Source organism: Colletotrichum gloeosporioides (genome assembly GCF_011800055.1).
Source record: "Colletotrichum gloeosporioides strain Lc1 chromosome Unknown consensus_34, whole genome shotgun sequence".
Taxonomy (NCBI): domain Eukaryota; kingdom Fungi; phylum Ascomycota; class Sordariomycetes; order Glomerellales; family Glomerellaceae; genus Colletotrichum; species Colletotrichum gloeosporioides.
This window is the reverse complement of record NW_025544679.1, coordinates 91,657-111,954: the sequence shown is the minus strand read 5'-3', so window position 1 is coordinate 111,954 and position 20,298 is coordinate 91,657. Positions and strand designations below refer to the sequence as shown.

The 20,298-nt window shown below is 55.2% G+C and overlaps 7 protein-coding genes across 7 annotated transcripts; 2 read left to right on the top strand and 5 right to left on the bottom strand.

Moving 5' to 3' along the window:
• Positions 1-17: 17 nt before the first annotated feature.
• On the bottom strand, positions 18-1,580 carry GCG54_00004271 (uncharacterized protein; the record flags this gene model as incomplete). Its single annotated transcript, XM_045404324.1, has 2 exons — positions 18-751; positions 980-1,580. 2 exons carry the CDS (start codon positions 1,578-1,580, stop codon positions 18-20), a joined length of 1,335 nt encoding a protein of 444 aa, XP_045265798.1.
• A 965-nt stretch (positions 1,581-2,545) lies between these two features.
• Positions 2,546-4,265, bottom strand: GCG54_00004270 (putative feruloyl esterase B-2; the record flags this gene model as incomplete). Its single annotated transcript, XM_045404323.1, has 3 exons — positions 2,546-3,695; positions 3,750-3,885; positions 3,941-4,265. 3 exons carry the CDS (start codon positions 4,263-4,265, stop codon positions 2,546-2,548), a joined length of 1,611 nt encoding a protein of 536 aa, XP_045265797.1.
• A 1,478-nt stretch (positions 4,266-5,743) lies between these two features.
• Positions 5,744-6,496, bottom strand: GCG54_00004269 (uncharacterized protein; the record flags this gene model as incomplete). Its single annotated transcript, XM_045404322.1, has 1 exon — positions 5,744-6,496. One exon carries the CDS (start codon positions 6,494-6,496, stop codon positions 5,744-5,746), a length of 753 nt encoding a protein of 250 aa, XP_045265796.1.
• A 210-nt stretch (positions 6,497-6,706) lies between these two features.
• GCG54_00004268 (uncharacterized protein) lies at positions 6,707-8,993 on the bottom strand (the record flags this gene model as incomplete). The annotated part of the gene is made up of 5 exons (XM_045404321.1): positions 6,707-6,901; positions 6,966-7,728; positions 7,781-7,912; positions 7,964-8,587; positions 8,692-8,993. The coding sequence occupies 5 exons, from the start codon at positions 8,991-8,993 to the stop codon at positions 6,707-6,709; spliced, it is 2,016 nt and encodes a 671-aa protein (XP_045265795.1).
• Positions 8,994-9,564: 571 nt separating this feature from the next.
• Positions 9,565-12,208, bottom strand: GCG54_00004267 (putative beta-glucosidase I; the record flags this gene model as incomplete). Its single annotated transcript, XM_045404320.1, has 3 exons — positions 9,565-10,149; positions 10,209-12,097; positions 12,148-12,208. The coding sequence occupies 3 exons, from the start codon at positions 12,206-12,208 to the stop codon at positions 9,565-9,567; spliced, it is 2,535 nt and encodes an 844-aa protein (XP_045265794.1).
• A 1,148-nt stretch (positions 12,209-13,356) lies between these two features.
• GCG54_00004266 (Lactose permease) lies at positions 13,357-15,163 on the top strand (the record flags this gene model as incomplete). Its single annotated transcript, XM_045404319.1, has 5 exons — positions 13,357-13,468; positions 13,535-13,919; positions 13,984-14,363; positions 14,423-14,729; positions 14,785-15,163. 5 exons carry the CDS (start codon positions 13,357-13,359, stop codon positions 15,161-15,163), a joined length of 1,563 nt encoding a protein of 520 aa, XP_045265793.1.
• Positions 15,164-15,661: 498 nt separating this feature from the next.
• Positions 15,662-16,656, top strand: GCG54_00004265 (Vegetative incompatibility protein HET-E-1; the record flags this gene model as incomplete). The annotated part of the gene is made up of 2 exons (XM_045404318.1): positions 15,662-16,581; positions 16,602-16,656. The coding sequence occupies 2 exons, from the start codon at positions 15,662-15,664 to the stop codon at positions 16,654-16,656; spliced, it is 975 nt and encodes a 324-aa protein (XP_045265792.1).
• Positions 16,657-20,298: the final 3,642 nt, after the last annotated feature.

Below are 20,298 nucleotides of genomic sequence, written 5' to 3'. Positions count from 1 at the left end.
TTCCCTTGACAACGCCTTCAATGATAGACCACATTCCGTGCTAGTCTTTCATTGCTATGTAGCTCTTTTGAGGAAGTGACAATGTGGTAATGGATAGAACTCGTCTCACTGCCTTGGTTGGGGCCCATGACTAGCTTTACAGGTCGCACAAGCTCCCCCGATAGTGATGCCCCGCCTAGGCTATTCAGGCTTCGACTCTCAATGCCCGATAGAATCGATATAAGGCCGAACCCTTTGCTCAAGGGACATGAATGGAATAGAGCAATAAGTCCGAGAATCACTAGCAGTAAAACGGGCTGGATTGCCAAGACCAGATAGAGCCAGAAAGATTTTTGTAGCGTCGGTCGGTTGCACAAGATAATCTGATCATCTTCGTCGACGGCATACATCACACCAGCGTTTTCATGGGTGATGTTAGTTCCGTTACTAGACCGCCATCCAAACGAGCTTTTGTTGAATGTTTCTGAGTCGAAAACAGCATCCGTTAGTTGCACCGATGTAATTCTTGACCACAGCATAGTCGCCACAGAAACCGTCATGTATGGCCTCATCCAATGAGACTGATTGCCTCTGAATTTGTGCGAGGCATCTCCGCGGAACGTAGTCATCATCTCTATCAAAGATGGCATGTACCATGATTGAAGTGCCAGGGTATCCCACTGGATAACCTGCTGCTTGGCCCACGGCAGGATGGTGCTGTCGCAAGAGCCGCTAAGAAGCTGGAAACCACCTCGACTGATGGACCACGTACCTAAGCATGGTTGTCTGTAGGTATTGAACAGGTTTGCGTGGCGCGCGTAATTCGTGCAGTCTTTTCTCGGATACCCCCGTGCTAAGCCGATGTACTGAACTGACTGATCCGATTTCAATTTTTGATTGGTAAGGAAGAAAGACCATCCATTGTATAGATATACCGCATTCATTTCCCACTTCACTTTTTTTTCTAGTGCTTCCGTACCGATATCTAGTGCGTTCGTACAGATAGACTCAAAGTCTTCCTCGAACGCAGGGCGGTCGTTGATGGCCGATTCGTTGAAAGTAGCGACGGTACCGATCACGGGCGCCGTGATGGTCCAAGACTCGCCGGCAGCAAGGAGCTTCTGTATCGCTAGGATATAATCGGGATGGAGAAGGTCGAGTGAGGCAGCGCTGGATTCGTTCAGCAACAGAATGTTGTAGCCGTAAGGCTGAGGAAAGGTCGGCAGGGGAGGTTCAGAGCCATTTGCTGCTCGTCCGGTTGCGTCTCGAAGTGAGGTGGTTGCGTTGAGATAGATGGAGGTTCCAGTCACTGATACGATTCCTGGCGGTCTGAAAAGACCAAAGTACGTGCCGTTCGGAACATAATCGAGCATGTGAATATTCATACTGCTTTCGCCGCCTGTAAATGTTTTGTACGCTACACTGAGACCGATGGGAAGTGATAGCATGACTACGAGGATCACACGCCACGCGAAGCTCAGGCTAGATGCCAGAGGCTTATTTCGGAGGATTGCGTCATAGTTTTGTATCGTGGACTGCCCATAACGGGCTTCGAGCAGTATGAATAACGTTGGAGTGACGCTGGCCAAACACAGGCTCATGATGCTGAGGAGAAAGCCGATAACAATGAGCTGACGGTTCGAGGCACCAAGATACCATGAGATGTTGCTGTTTGAGACTACCGAGACCGACAGAGCAAGGCAAACAAGGGCTATAATAGCCACTGCAATGTCCGACCTGTAGAAAAGGTTTTTCCGAGCTGGCTTTCCGAGTAACGGGACATCTTCTGAGAACTGGTAGGAAGGTGTTTCGGCTGTCGCTGGAGCTACTGTGCGACGACTATCAATACTCTGCCATCCATTCTGGACGTATACCGAACTATCATCTAGGTGTCGATATCTTGCTGACCCACCCCGAGGGCTTGAACTTCGAATGAGCGAGGCCATGTCTAAAAGAAACTGAACAATGCAGTTCTGCGAAATGTGAGGCTCTTTCGTCACTCTGGAGCTTTTGAAGACTCGGGGCGGGCGACGAAATTCACGGAGCAGCGCTTTAAGATGATATCCGTGGCAGCCTAAACCATCTTGATGAAGGGGACCCTCCACAGAGCTCCTTATCTTGACTCTCAATTTCGACAGGTTGCGGGGATGTTTGCATTGGACTACATAATTTGTAATGCGTTTCCACGAATGATATAATCGCGCAAGCGCTTACCAGAACCAATTGAGGGATATTTTTATGATTTAGCTACTTTTGCATGATTGTCTGGATGCTCAATGGCCAGCCTGATCACAGGCGCCCGCTGCCCCTACCAACTTCCAGTTCATAACGGACAAAAATAGATTATCATTGGGTACTTCTAACGTGAGGGTGGCTGTACACGGCTAGGACAGACTCGGAAAATTTAAAACAACACGTCACGCGAGCGATCATCTTTTTGGTCAGCAGGCCGAGGAGACATACACACGCTGCCACGGAATACTAATGTGCAAATCATTGCCTCATCAATTAGTACTAGAGATATTACACTATTCTACAATTCATCATGGTCGTCGAGTGAGCTCAGTCAGCTCGGGGGCTTGCAGGTCCAGTTCTCAACATCCTTCGACCCGTGCGGCCCGGACCCTCCAAACGAGTTCACCAACGGGTACTTGCAATGCCGGCGCTGGAAGTCAATACCCAACCCCGCAGTATCATTCACAAACTTCGTCCCCTTGATTGTCTCCGGACCAACCCCGTTCTCAACCCAGTTCACAACAGCAGCAAGGATATTGTGCTCCGCGTCAAACGGCAAATTGTCATTCATCGCAGCCGCGCCGCCGCCCTGGCCAACAACCCACGCCCCCGGGCCCGCCGTGCAGTGTGACATGCCCGAGATGCGGAAGTACCGCACGAACTCGTCCATGCCCTTATTATCCAGCCCCATGCCCTTCGCCAGGCGGTCGTAGAAGATGGGCGTGTGCAGGCTCGTGATCTGGTTGTCCTGCGTGCCGTGGTACATCAGCAGCTTGCCTCCGAGCGCCTTGAACTTTGACAAATCGCTCGGGTTCGTGCGGATGCGGCCCGAGTTTTTCTTGTCGGCGTCGATGCCGTCCGGGTCCAGCTTGTACGTCGCCGGGTCCCACTTGGGGTCGTTCTTGACGGCGAAGCGGAACCAGTTCTCGGACAGCGCGAAGGGCTTGCCGGCGTACAGCCCGTCGGCCGACACCTTCTCGCTGCCGGGGTTCATGCCCGGCCAGAAGAGCGTGCCGTTGGGGTAGTTCGTCGGCGCGAAGATCTTGCGGACTATCTCGACCTGCGGCGTCGTGAGGCAGCCCTGGCCCTTGTCCTTGGCGTCGTCCTTGCACTGGATCTTGGACGGGTCGAAGTGGCAGCGGGACGGGTCCTCGATGATGCCGTCCTCGGCGCCGTCGATGGTGTCGCACTGCTTGAGGACCTCGTCGTGGATGGTCGTCTTCCAGACGGTGGCGTTGATGAAGTCCTTGGAGTCGGCGGCGCCGGTCAGGGGGAAGAAGCCGGCGCGCCAGGAGTAGAGGTTATTGAAGTCGACGGCGGGGGCGCCGGCGACGATGCCGTCAAAGTCTTCGGGGAACATGTCCGCGGCTTGGATGCCCTGGCGGCCGCCGAGGGAGCAGCCCAGGTAGTAGGACTTCTTGGCGCCGCTCTTGTAGAGGGTTTGCACGAGCTGCTTGCCGGCCTCAACGCCTACGTGGAGTCTGTGTCTTGGTTAGCTGACAGGCTGTATGTGAGGATGGAAGCTCAAAACGTACGCCCGGAATGAGAAGTCATTCACCACCTCGTCGTTGTTTAGGAACTGCACTCCCGTGGTGCCGTCGTGGCCGTTGTTGGTTCCCACGGCCGCGAAGCCGTTGGCAGTCGCGTACGCGAGATCCTCATAGTGTACACCTGAACATACGGTTAGTCAAACTGCAGTCTTCATGTCTCACTCACAACCACTTACATCCGTCCAAACCTCCACCACCCACAGTCACCATGCGACCATTCCACTTCTCAGGCAGCCAGATCTCCGTCACGACCTCAGACTTGGCCGAAGTCGTGAGGTTCATGGCGATTCGGCACAGGTTCGCCCTGACAACCTGGCTCGCGCGGCCGCAGTTCGCATTCTGCTCGGGGAAGGTGAGATTCGTGCCCGAGGCCACGAACGTCTGCACTCTGACTGTCGAGTTGGTCACAATCGTCTTTGGCGTGAGAGCGAGGCAGTCATCCTGTACTGTCGCTAACGCCGGCACGGCGAGCGCCGCGGCGGCGACGAGGGCCTTGAGCATGTTGGTTGTAAGGAGTGATGGTTGTCGACGACTAGCGGTTCACCTCTCTCGTCCTGCGGGTGCTGAACAGCAAGTATTTAACTCAAGAAAGCGGAGGGACGGAGGACGTGTCCGCTAATGAACAGCGGTGTGGTTTATTAAACTCGACAATGTTAGCCCGAGCTCATGTGAGGGGTACCTGGTCACGGGCGGGGTAGCTTGAAGAGACGAGGACGGCCGGACTTCGTCCCATGATTGATGTTATAGCCCGAACATCGGGCAGTCCTTGAGACCATGAGACTTGAAGCCAATTTGAGACGACAAGTAGGTCCGAGGCATTACTGAGAGATTTCGTGATGTGCGATAAGAAAGCCAAGCAGCATGATATCGATCGATTGTGTGTCTTTGCCCTTTGTCGTGTGAACATGTCAAAGGCTTCACCGTTAAGCTAAAGCCGGGGTTTTTGTTTGTGGAGGACGCTAATTTCCCCAGGGGTTCTTGGGGTAAACGTGAATGAAGATCGTAGCGGAGGTGGATGCACTGGGGTTTAGCGCCATTGGCTAGGTTCATCCCTGCATGCAGCTCATGTTTCCCATCAGGAACGGCACTCGAAAAAGCCGAAGGCTGGGTGTGAGCTGTTGAAGAATGTCTTTGGTCCCTGAAACGAATCGGGCCAATCAGTAATCGGCGAGCCGAAACAGGGCCATATTGTGCAGTAAGTTTGCACGCGATGTTTGGACCTCTCTATTGCGCGATAACGGATTGCCACTCGTTTGGATGTTCACCTGTTGTGCTATCCTTTACAGATGGAAAGTACCGTGCCGCTCAGGTCCTCGAGGCCGAGTCTCAGTCGCTGGTGACCAGAGACAGGATAGCTGTCACAAGACGACAGCTGTTTTGGCTCTGCTTCAGTCGGCCGGTCAGTTTGAGGCATGCATGCAGATGCAGCCCGTCTGCGCCGTTGGCGTTTTGCCTCTACACCTGAGTCAAATATGAAAATCCATTACAGATATTCTGTTGATTTAGCAAGAATAACTCGGGCTTTGTAGTAGAACGTGATTTTGTATGCAGCATTACGAAGGGTGCCGCGTTGCCGAGTGTGAGCGCCAATCGCTTTTTTACCGGCATACATCCGGGACCCACTCTTCCGTCCCGGCACCGCCAGCCGGAGCCGAGTCCGGCAGTTCGAAAGGGAAGCACCGATCTTGGATGATGACCTTCGAAGCGGTAGCCGGAGCAGATCACACATTCTTGGCTGTTCAGACCGACGCTTCTTTTAACTCTCTGATTTTCTTTGAATCCGCAATTTTGCGAGCAATTCAACCGGAATTGCACATCTGATTTTGAACCATCAAATGACACCGTCGAATTGCGGTGCTGTCATACTGATCTGGAGTCCCATGTTTCTCGCGAGCAATGATTAAGTTCAAATTAATACTAAAAACTCGACTTTTGGGTGGGCCCTGTGCGGACAATGCTACTCGACTTTCCGTACCTACTCAAGAAAATTTCACGAACAGCTTCCCGGCTGTGGGATGTGGAATGAAGTTGAAGTTCGGGGAGCAAGACGAAACAAGATGCATCTTAGGCCTTTTCCTCCCGGATCCCTCCCAATAGTCCATCAGTTCATCGCGGAGCTCCGACTTGTCCTTCACGTCATGCGTAATCTCAGGACCCTCATAGCCCAGGATCCATTCACAAAAGGCGGTCGGATCAGACCCCAAGAGCGGACCGTGGTAATAGCTGAGCTGCCAGTCTCGCTTCTGCAAAGTGATCGTCTTCAGCCTCGGACAATGGGCGGCGAGGAACTGGCAAACTTCTCCCATCTGGGACCTCATGCGCCACTCCAATCCGACGTGCTCGATTCTTTCGAGAAATGCGTTCTCAAGGGCCATCAGTGTGAAGATCCCTGTTTCCCAGTTGTCGAGGTGGAACAAGGTCTTGCCGAAATCTGCCCAGTAGACCCCGGACAGCGGCGGATGCTCTGCAATGCAGTGTCTTCTGTCATAGACCTTGTGGAGTAAGGACCAGGACTCTCTGTTGGTAAAGCCTGTGCGACACTCAGGCGGCGACTTGCTGATGCGGGTGAAGAATGGATCCCTCGCCTTTCTCTCTTCTTCCTCGTATCCGTAGAAGCAGTTCTTGTTGGCATACCACACGCATGGCGAGGCCGTGAGTGCTTCGATCCATATCATCTCTCGAAGCTCTGGCGGCAACTCCGGAAAACAGGTGAACGTAGTTAATGTCGTCATGTTGGGTATAGAAATGCTGGAACGAGATGACGAGACGCAAGTGTTGAGATACTAATTTCCAAGAGTTGAAAGAATGAGGAGCAGGATAGAGGTGCATGGATATTTCAGCGCAAGCTTTATGCTCGGAGGCTATGTGATGACCTTGGCACCTTGGCGGGTAGTTCCAAAATCCAAACTTAGATCACTAGATGGAGATGGTCTCCCCCTAACTCACTGCACCGCCATCTCCCGATCAACATCGACCCAGCTCTTCAAGCTGTTGGTATTCACAAACTCGCTCCGGTCAAGTCGCGACAATGCCCTCGTGAAATCGCGCATGTACTCCGCAGCGCGCCGCGCAGGCCGCTCGTGGGCTTCAAAGGGGCAGTTGAGCAGTGTCACTGCCACATCCCGCACCTTGTACGTCTGTCATCCACCAAAGTTAAGCTCTCACCCAAAACGGTACATCAAGGTGACAGGGTTCACGTACCAGATACAGCCCATTCGGCTCGAGGTAGACGTACGGAATGCTATGCAACAAGTGCAGCAGCTGCCGACAAATGTCCTCCCTCTCAGCCCAGTTCGCCTTCAACGCCGCCGCCACATCCTCACCCGCCATCGCGGCGTTCGGCCCGATCGCGCTCTCCTGCAACACCACATCAATCTGCTCCAGCAGTATGCTCTGCAGCCACAGATGCGTAACATGCAAATTCGCCCGCATGATGTCCGCCTGGCCCTGGGCGATCCTCGAGTGGTCCACCACCCGGCTCTGCATCTCCGCGGCAGGGCTATCGTAGCTCGACACCGCAGGCTGGCTGTCCCCGCCACACGGCGTGACGGGCGCCTCGTAGCTGTCCGCTGACGCCCACTGGCGCATCGGCCCCGGCGCGTCGTCGAGCATGTACCGCAGCTCGGCGAGCAGGTCGCGCAGGCGGGCGAGGCGGACGGCGGCGCCGCGGCGGAGCTCGCACTCGCAGCCGACGGTGGTCATGGCCTCGCGGAGGCCCTTGAGGAAGACACGGGAGTGGAGGTTGAAGGCGCTGGTGAGCGTGAGCTGCGGCGGGCGCGGCGGGTCTTGGGCGCCGGGTGTGCCGGGGGAGATCATGGGCGGGACGGAGGGCACGATGCGCGTTTCGAAGATTTGCTCGTCGTCGACGGCGAGGGGCATCAGGGCTTCGAAGTTGACTTCGCGGAGGTCGTTGGGGTGGAAGTAGGTGAGGTGTTCTGAGCGGCCGCTTTGGACTTTGGTGTGGCTTGTGAGGTGTTAGTTGTGTTAGTTTGAGAATAGCTGAGGAAAGTACATACGCCCAAGCGTAAAACAGAAGCCAAAACGCCTTCTTTCGGAGTTGTGTCTCGATGCAGTTGAGCCCGTCGTAGTCTGAGATGCGATGAAGCCCGAGTAGCCTCCCAAGCTGCATGAACTCGATATCAAACATCCTACTCCTGTTTGCCTGCCCGGTCTGGAAGCATGCTACTGAGAGCACATACGAGACGGCCCATTTTCGTGAGTTAATCTGATCAAAGTACGTCGCATCTCTCAGTCGTGTAGCCATCTCAGCACAGCAGTTGATGAACGCCGTGCGCGTCTCGAAGCGGATACCGACTTCAGGATCAACGGCCCGGTACACCCTGAACCGCGACGGCAGCAGCCCTACAGTGAGAGCCACGAGACTCATCAGCAGCGCAAAAAAGTCACGGTCCGTGAGATCGCGGTTGCTGGCGAGGTCGTGGCGGAAGGTCGGCCGGTGGACGACGGGCACCAGGGGGTAGACCAGGTCGAGGTAGTCGGCCATCATGATGTTGATGAGCGCCCTGGAGCAGACCTCATCTGTCGGAAACCCCTGGCCGGATATCGACGGCGACTCGGTGTGTGCTGCTGCTGCGACTCCTGTGCGAGGTGACGGGCCGCTGAGGACCGCATGCGAGGTATCGTATGGCGATCTAGCCTGCGACACCCTCGGAAGACGAGGGCCATCCTCAGCAGGCAAGACCAGGACCGGCTCATGGTTCAAGGACCGCGAGACCGGTCTTTCTGCCTGTGACTGCGCCGGTGTCTCAGTCTCGTTTGCCGGCCCGATGTCACTCTTATCCGACATTGAAGCGAGCCTCTTCCTACAAGGATGTAAGTACACATTGCATACACAGAAATATGTAACATCAATCCCTCCCCCCAAATGCTCCCCATGCTTTTGCTACCCCAGATCAAATGGGCTCACCTTCGCTTCGGACCCCTCGGCCTCGTGGGCACAAGGAAGCTACAAGAGATCCCGAGCCGGATGCAATCGCGGCACTGCGCCCCGGGACTCTGCGCATCCTCTTCAAAGTGGCATTTCCTCCTACGGGCCCGACACGCATCGCAGGCCCTGCTAGCCAAGCTCGCCCTGCTGCTAGTACTCGGACCGACTGCTACCGCGGCGGCGGCAGCCGGCGTCTCGGGCGTCTTGCTGCTACTGTCGCTTCCCCTCCTCCTCCCGCTACTCCGCGCCGTAGACGATGACACTGACGTTGATCGACGCATGCTGTAAGTCACCGGCGACCCATCGTGGGGGTGGGAATCATGGGGTATGAAACCCGAGAGCGTGGTTCGTTGCTTCGGCGAAATGGGCGGCGATATTTTTTGAGGGGGAGAAATAGCAGAGTTTGGTTTTCTTGGGGTTGAAGAATGCGGAGAATTGGGGGCCTTTTTAGTGCTTTTGCTAGTTTTTTCCTTCTTTCTTCTCCAAAGTAATCCCCCCGGCGAGTATTTCCGGGGTCCCCAGTTACTTAGCCCGGATTTCCACTTTGTTGGTCACTTGACATGGGATGGTGGTCTTTGTGGAGAGGATCGGGTGATGGGAGGGAGGGGCCTTGTTGGGGGGAGAATCGGACGGTTTCCGAAGTGGCTTGAGTCGAGTGCGGAAAGGGGCGTTTGTGATGGCGGAAATAGATACTTCCATAGCCAGGCAAATTGCGTCTGCCGGTTGAGAATGCCATAACGTCAAGTTTGGACAGAATTTTTTAAGTCTAATTCGTGATGGGTTCATTACAATGTACAGTCATTCCACCAAGCACCTTCGCATGATGTCTAATTTCTGGAGTGATGCCCCCGTCTAAGCCCGCAGACCGCTCCATCTCCTCGTCTTCTCTACAGAAACAGACCCCTCCAAGAACTCGCCGCGACTGCTCGTACCAACCAGGATGCCATACTTGCCCGCATCGCTGCGCCAGCAGTCCTCCATCTCGGCCCAGTAGCTCGTCGCGCGCAGGAGATCCAGCGTGACCTCCGCCGTGGCGCTCGCGCCCGCCTCGAGGGTGACCTTGGAGAAGCCCTTGAGCTCCTTGGCCGGGCGCGTGATGGTGTCGCGGATGGAGCTCGTGAGCGGCGTCGGCGCCGCGGGCGTGACGTAGACCTGCACGACCTCGGCGCCTGCGCGGGAGCCGGTGTTGGTGACCTTGACGCGGACGGTGACGCTCTTGTCTGCGTCTTGCGAGACGGAGAGGTCGGAGACGGCGAAGGTGGTGTACGAGAGGCCGTGGCCGAAGGGGAAGAGGGGCGTGATGTCGAGGGTATCGTACCAGCGGTAGCCGACGTAGACGTCTTCGCTGTAGAGCACGCGGCCGTTGTCGGAGCGGAAGTTGAGGGCGGCGGGGTTGTCCTGGACGCGGCGGGGCATTGTGAGAGGGAGCTTTCCGGCCTGCGTGATGGTTGATTAGTGCCTACACCTTGACTGTTGATAATGGAGAAATCGCTTACCGGGTTGACTTCTCCGAAGAGCACGTCGGCAATGCCGTTGCCGCACTCGTTACCGCCGAACCAAGCTTGAACAACCGCGCCAGCCTGGTCAATCCAAGGCATGGCAACAGGCGTGCCGCTCTGGATGACTACAGCAGTGTTGGGGTTGGCAGCAACCACAGCCGCGATCAAGTCGTCAGTGCCAGGGGGCAGTGCCATGTGAGTACGGTCGAAGCCCTCAGACTCCCACTCGCCGCTGAGGCCAGCACAGATGACGACCTGGTCAACGCTCTTGGCGACGTCGACGGCCTCCTGGATCGCGGTCTTGGGCTCAAGTCTTGGGCATCCGGCGAAGCGCACACCTCCCTGGCCGAAGTCGACCGTGCCGGAGGGCTTGATCTTGCTGGTGGCCGAGCATCCGAAGCGCACGAGCACGCGGTAGTCCTTTCCGGCTTCCAGGTGCATGCGTCCCGTCTCCTCGACGGTACCGCAGCCAAGGAAGCTGTTGCCCAGACGCTGGTTCTCCACGTTGGAGACGACCAGCTTGCCGTCGATGTACAGCTCGCCGGTGCCGTGGACAGACAAACCGAAATCCCACTCGCCAGATCGCTCAGGGGTGAGGATTCCCTCCGTCTCGGCCCACCAGAGCGGGTTAAGGTCGGCGTTCTCGTAGTCGACGAACCAGATGTTGGCGTCGTCGAGGACGCGCTCCTCGAGCGCCTTGCGGGCGTCGGCGGCCCCGTTGGCAGCGGGCGGGTCGTTGTAGATACGCAGGACGAAGCCCTTCTGCTTGCCGTCCGGCGTGCGCAGGTTCTTGCCAAGGAGAGGCAGGGACTGGTGACCGTACGCGCCCTGGGAGAAGACGACGTCGCTGGCGAGGCCCTTGATGCCCTCCAAGGGGGTGACGGTCTTGTAGGCCCTGAGACCGGCGCTGCCGCCGCCGCAGTATGTCGCGATGGTGGAGTTGGGGCCGATCACGGCGACCTTTTTGGTCTTGTCGAAGGGCAGGATGTTTCTCTCGTTCTTCAGGAGAACCAGAGACTTGGCTGCTGCCTCACGTAGCAGGGCAATGTGCTCGGGGATGTTGGCCTCGGTTTCCGGGGCATTTGGAGGGATCTTGGTGTTCTCCAGGCCGTGCTTGACGAGCTTCAAGATGTTGCGCACGGCAGAGTCCAGCACGGACTTCTTGACCTTGTTCGCGGTGACCGCGTGGGCGAGGGTCTCGCCACGCCAGCGGGTCGGGCCAGGCATCTCGAGGTCGAGGCCGGCGTTGATGGCCTCGGATGTGCTGTAGGTGCCGAACCAGTCGCTCATGACCAGACCGTCCCATTTCCAGTCGTCGCGCAAGACGTCTTGCAGGATGTGCTTGTTCTCGGCGGCATGGTGGCCGTTGAGCTGGCTGTAGGAGGTCATGATGGCCCTCGGCTTGCCCATCTCGATGGCGATCATGAAGGGAAGCAGGTAGATTTCCCTCATAGCGCGCTCTGTGACGATGGCGTTCACGGCCATGCGCTCGCTCTCCATGTCGTTGCAGACGTAGTGCTTCAGGGTGGCAGAGACGCCAGACTCTTGCACTCCGTTTACATAGTGGCCGGCGAGGATACCCGATAGGACGGGGTCTTCAGAGTAGGACTCGAAGCCGCGGCCGCCGAGAGGGCTGCGCTGGATGTTCACCGTAGGCCCGAGAAGGACGTGGGCGCCCTTTGCATGGGCTTCATCTGATAGCAGGCCTCCCAGACGCTTGACGAGTTCTGTGTCGAATGTCGCGCCGATGGCCGTGCCGCAGGGAAGGCATGCGGAGGGAGTGCTGTCGAAGAAGTGAGTGCCGCGCACGCCGTTAGGGCCGTCGGAGAGACGGATCGGGTTGATGCCCAGACGCTCAATGGTTTGTGTATGCCACCATCCGTTGCCTGGAATATGGTTAAGAGGTGATCTGAGCAAAACTTCTCAAGAGGCTTACCAGCTGTGAGGGCCACCTTCTCCTCCAGAGTGAGCTGCTCGAGCAGCGCTTCGACATCCATCGTGACGTTCTGCTGGTGGGAGGTCTCTGAAAGAGTTCGGATGAGGGACAAAACAGATGAGAGCTCCGTATCAAACTCAAGGAAACACGAGCAGAGAAACACTGCTTGGAGAAAAGAGGGAAATGCGCAATTCGATCGACACTCTTCTTTATTCCTGGAGCACGCGGGGAGCTCTCCAGACCCGTCGCAACCGCGGGGTTCCTGGCCCACACATGGAGGGCATCAATTGAGCTCCGACAAGCATGACGTATTTTCACTTGCAGCAATGTTGCAACGAGGAGACAACTGGGTCCTGCAGTCCTGTGTGTCCACCTTGTCCGAGGCCGTCGCGTGGGAAGTGAGCCGACGCGACGGGTCACGATGGCAGCAGAGTGTTTGAAGAGTGAAGAGGCGGAGAAATACGAGTCGGTCAGGAATCCGACCAAGATCCCTTCGGCATGTGGATCAACTGCACGGACCATTATCCAGTCCTAGTGTCAATAGTCAATTCGCCAAAAGGGAAGCCAAAAGCGCATTTCTCCGCCTCAGTCTTCCGTCTTCAACTCCCGACTCTCGACACCATTGCTCCCACCATCACGATACACCAAACTGACTCAATTCTCCGCCTTCAGATCATGCTTTGTTGCTCCTGTTCTCTGGCAACAACACGAATCGATTCCCACTTTGTATCATCTGCCATGTGGGTCGTATGGGCCCCCGCGGATGCTATCCTGGAGGCGCGCTTCTTCTCCATGGGGGGCGCAACATTAGACAAGTCTGGCCCCATGGGCCATGCACCATGCGTGTGAGCCGAGTTCTTCGTTCCGGACGAACACGCGACGACCGGGGCATCGGAATAGGGGACTCCACTCCTTCTTTTTTTCTCGGTTTGCCAAAGACCGTGCTCCTGAAATGATCATCGCCTTTTTTCCACGTAGGAGGAAACTTGTTGTATATAGACCTGGCCTGTCCCCCGGTGACATGCAGTTGGTGATGCATCCCGGTGTCACGGTCCTCACAGGCTCTCGTCCGAGTCCAGACAATTCAACAACGACCTCATAGCCCAGACCACACTACCTAATCCGTGAAGCATCTCCTCTACCCCCTTTCTTTGTTGTCAAACGTTACCCGCGACTCTCGGGAGTTGTCCGAACACCATCACAGTCAACATGGGGAAACCAGTCGAAGAGCTTGACAGCCTGCCGAGCGATGGCAAGCCGTGGTGGAAGCATGGCTACTTGGTGAAGCTCAACTTCATCACCACGTCCATGATCTTGTTCTGTATGTAGAATACCGTGTTCTATTAACCACCCTTTGTTCCTCGCAACTAACCACCAACAACCCCAGCGTCCGCCAACGGTTACGATGGAGGTATCATGGGCGGTCTCCTCGCCCTGAACACATGGAACACCTTCATGGATTTTCCCACCGGCGCCTACCTCGGCTGGATCGGCGCCATCTACTGGCTCGGAAACGGCGTCGCCTTCCCCGTCGCCGCCTGGGTCTCCAACCGCTGGGGCCGCAAGCCCGGCATCTACCTGGGCTACCTCTTCCTCATCCTCGGCGTCGGCATGCAGACGGCCGCCCAGAACGAGAAGACCTTCACCATCTCCCGTCTCTTCATCGGAATCGCCGCCTCCTGGCTCGGAAACGCCGCGCCGCTGTTGATCAACGAGATCGCCCACCCGAAGCAGCGCTCCATCGCCAACGCTCTCTTCATGGTTGGCTGGTAGTACGTTTACAACCCCTGGATCCGTTGTTCTGCGAAAGACGATGCTAACTGGGATGTGATATAGCTTCGGCGGAACTTTGGTCGGCTGGATCGTCTTTGCCTGCCGTGACATCCCCTCCGAATGGTCCTGGCGCATCCCCGTCCTTCTGCAGATCGTCCTCCCCTTCGTTGCGCTCCCCGGCTTCCTGATGTCCCCCGAGAGTCCTCGCTGGCTCATCAGCGTCGGCCGCGTCGAGGAGGCCACCGAGGTGCTCGCGAAGCACCACGCCGGCGGCGACCGATCCAACCCCCTCGTCCAGTACCAGGTCGTCGAGATCCAGGCCACCATCAACGCCGAGAAGGAGGCTTCCGCCAGCGCGTCCTACGCCGACATGATCAAGACCCCCGGCAACCGCCACAGGCTCTTCATCTCGATTACACTCGGTGTCTTCGCCCAGTGGGCTGGTAAGTTGTTCCATTTCAAAGCTGGTCCTTCAGGGCCCTTGCTGACCAGATGCTCTCAGGAAACGGCGTCGTTTCCTACTACCTGCCCCTTGTGCTCAACTCCGTCGGCGTCACCTCGACCACGAACCAGACTCTCATCTCCGCCTGCTTAAACGTGTGGAACCTCCTCTGGGCCATCGCCGCCGCGACCAATGTCGACCGTCTCGGACGCCGCTTCCTCTTCTTGACCTCCGCCAGCGTCATGCTGACCAGTTTCATCATCGTCACCGGCCTCAGCGCCAAGTTCGCCGAAACCGCCTCCTCGAGCGTCGGCATGGCCGTCATCCCCTTCCTGTTCATCTTCTTCGCCGGCTACGACATTGCCATGTAAGTCCCCGGACGCAACCCACCCCTTTCTACCTTCATAACTAACACACCGCAGGACCCCCTTCCTGACCGCCTACCCCTGCGAAATCTGGCAGTACAGCCTGCGCTCCCGCGGCCTCACCGTAACCTGGTGCGCCAGCGTCACCGCCATCTTCATCAACACCTTCGTCAACCCCATCGCGCTCGAGGCAATCGCCTGGAAGTACTACATCGTCTTCATCGTCGTGCTCTTCTGCCTGCTCATCGTGTCCTACCTGTACTACCCCGAGACGCGCGGCCACACGCTCGAGCAGATCGCGGTCATCTTCGACGGCGACAGCGCCGCAGCGCCGCCGCCGGCGGTGACGAGTGAGAAGATGGAGGTTATGGTTACGCATGGCGACGAGTCGGATAAGAGGCAGGAGTTCCAGAGCGATGCGGAGCATAGGGTTTAAGGGTTTAATGAGTTGATGTGGTATTGGTTTTCGATGAATGTGGTCTGGAGGAACAAAATCTACGAATATTAGTGTAATTGAGATATCCCTGATGTCTAGTCTATGCTTCACGAATCGCACATCGCTATGATGCAGGTTTTCATCGCAATGATACCTTGGAGCCTATCGCGATTCAGCCTTACCAGTAATTCAATGTTCTTGGTAATCAGGAAACTTGCCTACAGTTTTTCCATTTTTTGCACACGCTATGTGAGCATGCGATAGGCTTTTTTTGATTGGATCCTATCAGCTCAAGCCTGTCATATGCATCTGAGTGGCTGAGCACTGCCTCCCGGAGATCACGAAGTGCATACCCCTCACTTGATCAAATCAGGCTGAGTAAAATCTTTACTTCTTTATTCCGATTCTTCTCTCATTTCCTTCCGCTCGTTGTTCTGTTGAAGGTCCCGTCATCTCAGATCACCTTGCGTGTGGTGTTTCCGAGCGGCACAGCATACCATGTCTATCCGACTGATCGACGTTCAGACGCTACGACTCAAGTCATTCAACAGTCAAAAGGCACCTCCATATGCCGTTCTATCGCATACCTGGGTCGAGGATGAAGAAGTCAGCTTCCAAGAGATGTGCCAGATGGCCGTGGAGCCCAACCACCCAGCGACACGGACGTCCGGGTATCGTAAGATCTGGGAAACTTGCCGTGTGAGCTTATCCTATGGACTCAACTATGCCTGGGTGGACACTTGCTGCATCGACAAGTCAAGCAGCGCCGAACTGAGCGAAGCCATCAATTCCATGTTTCGCTGGTATCGGGACGCGAAAGTGTGCTTTGCATACTTGAGCGACTACTCTTTCCTCGGCTCCGGCCATGCGTGGAAGATGAAAGATTGCAAATGGTTCACCCGTGGCTGGTGTCTTCAAGAGTTGATAGCCCCAAAGGAGCTGATATTCTACGACAAGGACTGGAAGGAATCTGGTTCAAAGTCCGAACTGGAAGAATTGGTCGCGTGGGTCACACGCATAGACCGGGCCGTCCTCGAAGACCACAAGGCCATGTATCTGTTACCCGTTGCCCAAAGAATGTCCTGGGCGTCGAGTCGGATCACCACCCGCGTGGAAGACATTGCGTATTGTCTCCTGGGGATATTTGACATTCACATGCCCATGCTGTACGGCGAAGGCGAAAAAGCATTTTTGAGACTGCAAGAGGAGATCATCCGGCGCCTCAACGACACATCAGTCTTTCTGTTCTCTCCGAAGGCGCCGGACTCGACCTCTTTCTCCCCACCAGAAGCCATGCAAATCAGTGCGGGCGTCGACTCGACGGATGAAACCTCGGAAACTTCGAAAGACGGCGGTCTGAAATCTGCAGCCATGAACACTTATCTCAACGAATTATCCGGCTATCAATTCTGCAGCATGTTCGCCAACTCACCTGCAGACTTCAGCACCTGCGGAGACATTGTACACAAACATGGTTCCCGGGCTCCGATTGACAGACAAGCATTCTCCGTAACCAATCGAGGCATTCAACTTGGCAAGCAAATCTTGTGGTACGACTGGGGGCACAAACACTGCTTCATTTGGGACACTGCGTTCCGCCACTCCAATCACGTTAGTAGTTGGATATATGGGGCTATATTTCTTCGGAAAATTGGACGTAACCTTTTTGCCAGGGTACTGTTACCTGAGGCACAAATAAATGTGGCACGGTATATCTTCCACGAGGACATTTGCGTCCTCCTCCATATCACACCCTCGACTCAGTACCAGATACACGAAACTCTCAAGACAGTCTTACAGATCGATGTCAAGAATGAAATCGGCCCAGATCCGAATGTCTCTCTTTCACAACCAACACCCATGGATATCTGGGATGCGTCTCAGAAGCTTTTTCTTTTCCCTGAAAACTTTTACAGCACTCATCGTTTCTCTCTCGGTGTCAACTCTTTTACTAGATCCGTTCGAGTCACTGTTACCAGGGGTGTCTTAAAGAAAGTGGACTTCTATTTGCGATTTCTGATCGGGTATACATACCTCGATTCCGGAGGAGCCTATGTTTTACTAAGTAAAGATCCGGCATCGACGTATAGGAGGTCATACGCGGATGATGACGAGTTGTTTGATGAACATTTGAACACGGCCCTAGACGATGGAAAATTGTCAGCTCGATCACATCTGTCCTTTGACGGCATCACTGTAGATGCTCATATCTACCATGAAAAAGTTCTTTTTTCGAGGTCTCAGGTCTACATATGTTCAGTGGAGATCAACCGAAGCCAAGATAAAGACATCAGCAGCTGGAAATGATCAGAATATTCTTTGCATTATCAGTAGATAGAGTTGTGTCTTCCTTGATTAGCGACCTACTTTTCATCCTAGGTCTATTCCATCCTTCACTTGCATCAATCCCAGCAAAAGCGGTGATCTCAATTTTCTTCCCACAAATTCTACGTCGTATTCGACTTGTCTATTCTCGCTAGAAGAACCAACAACTCCAAACATTGCTGTCCCTGACTACTCCCAAGTCCTACGGCACAGACCGCTGGTTCCTCTCACTGGTCGTTGTCATTCAAGGCTTTGACGCTCTGGAGAACCATAGCGCGGTGGAGTACGTCCTGTAATCATACGGACCGCCAACACCGGAGATGTATGGAGGCGATGTGGCAGACAATGCTTGCTGTTTTCCCCTGCAGGGCAGGTGCTTCAACTCTTCGGGTTTCCAAGGCGAAAGCTACCCCTAGCATACCTTTGACTTTGCCATACCCTAAAGCAGCGAACTATCGAGTTCACTCGCAAGACTCTTCGCCATGATATGACCACACAAAGGGGCAGGCTAGACATAAAGTCTAGGTCACTGAAACAATCACTCAATTTGATCGCAGCACAATTATTGGCGACATGATTGCCGCGTTTCGGAAGGGACATCGACGACCCTTTCTTGTACGTTAGTCCCCCTGAAGATAATTAGGTTGGGCTCGGCTAACTTCGTCCAGCTTATTCTCGTGGCCAGTGTGCCCCCAGGAGCGTTTCAACGCATGAGGTTCAAACGAAAGGCCGTAAACACTGGTATCTCTATATCTTAGTTCGTAATATATGTTACCAGACGCTAACATGGTGTTCTCTCACAGGGGCTAGCATCTATACATGATCCTTATCCATGTGTTCAACATCTCGTCCAAGCACAGCCACACAGCCAACCCTAAACTCTGCCTCGAGATACGGTACGAAATTCGCATCTCAACACCACCAATAGCTCTTACCATTGGCATGAGATCTTTTCCTTATGGACTGACTAGCACCTTGAATACACTATTAGGGCTAGGATATACTCTCTGGTGCTTTGGGGAAAGAACGCTGGATCGCAAGCTCGTTTGAATTGGCACCACACAGCTCGGAGATTGCGCTCAAGATCCGCCGCCTCGAGTGCGGGAACGGCAATATTGCGAACAAACTACGCAGCCGCTGACCCTCAACGTGCGACCGCGAGCTTCATGTAACCAAGCTCCCAACGCACATCACAGCAACGAACACGAACACCTCCAAAAATAGACAGCCGCTGATCTCCGGGAAGGTCATATCACATCATCACACGCAGCACCTTAAAACACCCATGGAAGGCACGTCGAAGGACCGAAAGAAGACTCTGAAACGCGTGGGGCCGTCTTCACCCTGGGCCTGGCCTGTGACGCTGCACCTCAGCTGTCTCTCGTCACCGAACCAATGTCACCACATCTCTCGAGACAGCCGAGACAGCCAATCACCAGCCAGCGCAGCCAGCCAAGCAAATTGATCAGCCGCTGTTTCAAACACCATGCCTGCCGTCCAGGGGGGAAAGGGGGAAAAAGCAGGGCTTCCAGCTTCTCTCATTTCCCCTTTGGATGCGAGGTTTCAGCGGCAACCGTTGTTTCTAAATCTGGTATCAGATTGTGTTCCTGGTCCTCTGTCGATTCGAAACACACCGAACGGAGCGGCTTCGTGGTTTTAGGTCGGAGATTTATGGTGAGGGTTTACAAGGGGAGGGGGAGACCAACCACGCGGGGCGGGGGACTGGTGAGATGCGTGGATGTGGTTGGAGGAGGCGCTGGAGGGAAACGCTTCGCTCGTGTCACGACCACGGCCGAGATGGGCGAATTTGGCAAGTCGACTTGCATTCTGTTTATTTGTTATTTCTCTTCATATGCGAGAACCGCGCTCGCGACGCTTGCTGCATACAGCCAGTCAGAGCAGACAGGATTGGGCTCTGGCGTGAAAGCGGGAATTCGAGAGAGACATGGGGAGGGCGAGCCCGTCGCATTCGTAGTGGTTCCGGGTAGACGTGCGTGCGTCTTAGACAGCGATGCTAATGTACGGTACACTCGTAGCGGCCGTCTGATATGAGGAAATAGGGTTGTATGGTGGTTTTGTGGTCTTCTACACCGCTAGATGAGATGATGGATAGGTGGTTTTGATCAACCAGACATCTCCCAGCCTGATGTTCGTCTGGAATCGTTCCGGCATGATCCCCGCTTGATATCCCCTCATCCATGTACCGAAAGCCTCGAAGATGTCCTTTGCGACCTCTTCGCTACGAGCTAGCCACAAAGCCCATCACCGCCTAATCGCAAACCGCCGCGAATTCTGCAAAACCGACCAAAAGCACAACTATCCAATTCCTCCAGCGTCCAAAGTGCAAAAAACCCCAACCAACCCCACCAAAGCAAAAAAGTAGAAGTACAACACACGAACTCGCCGGCGCTTAACCACTTCCCCCGCCCATCCAATCACGTCCCCTCCTGCCCCTCTGGCACGGTAAACCCCCCCGGTTCCCTCCCGCGTCCCCGTCCAGTCACCGGGCCCGCTACCTGCGGGAGCGCAACACAGAAGAACACTAAGCCACCCCTGCCCGTGGGAGGTGGCCAATCAGCGCGCCGGGCACCACCGAACTGGAGGAGTGAGGAAAAAACGTCGGCGCTTAAAGGCAGTGTCCGGGATACCGGGTCCTTGCGCAGGGCAGGGCAGGGCAGGTTGATGAGTCTGGACTTTTCTTTTGCGTGGCTGCTTTAAGGCCTTTCGCGCACTCTGCTCTGAGTCTGCAGCGATGTAAAGTCTTTTCTGTGTGGTTTTGCATGCTTGGTACTTTTCCCTCTGTCGTGGAC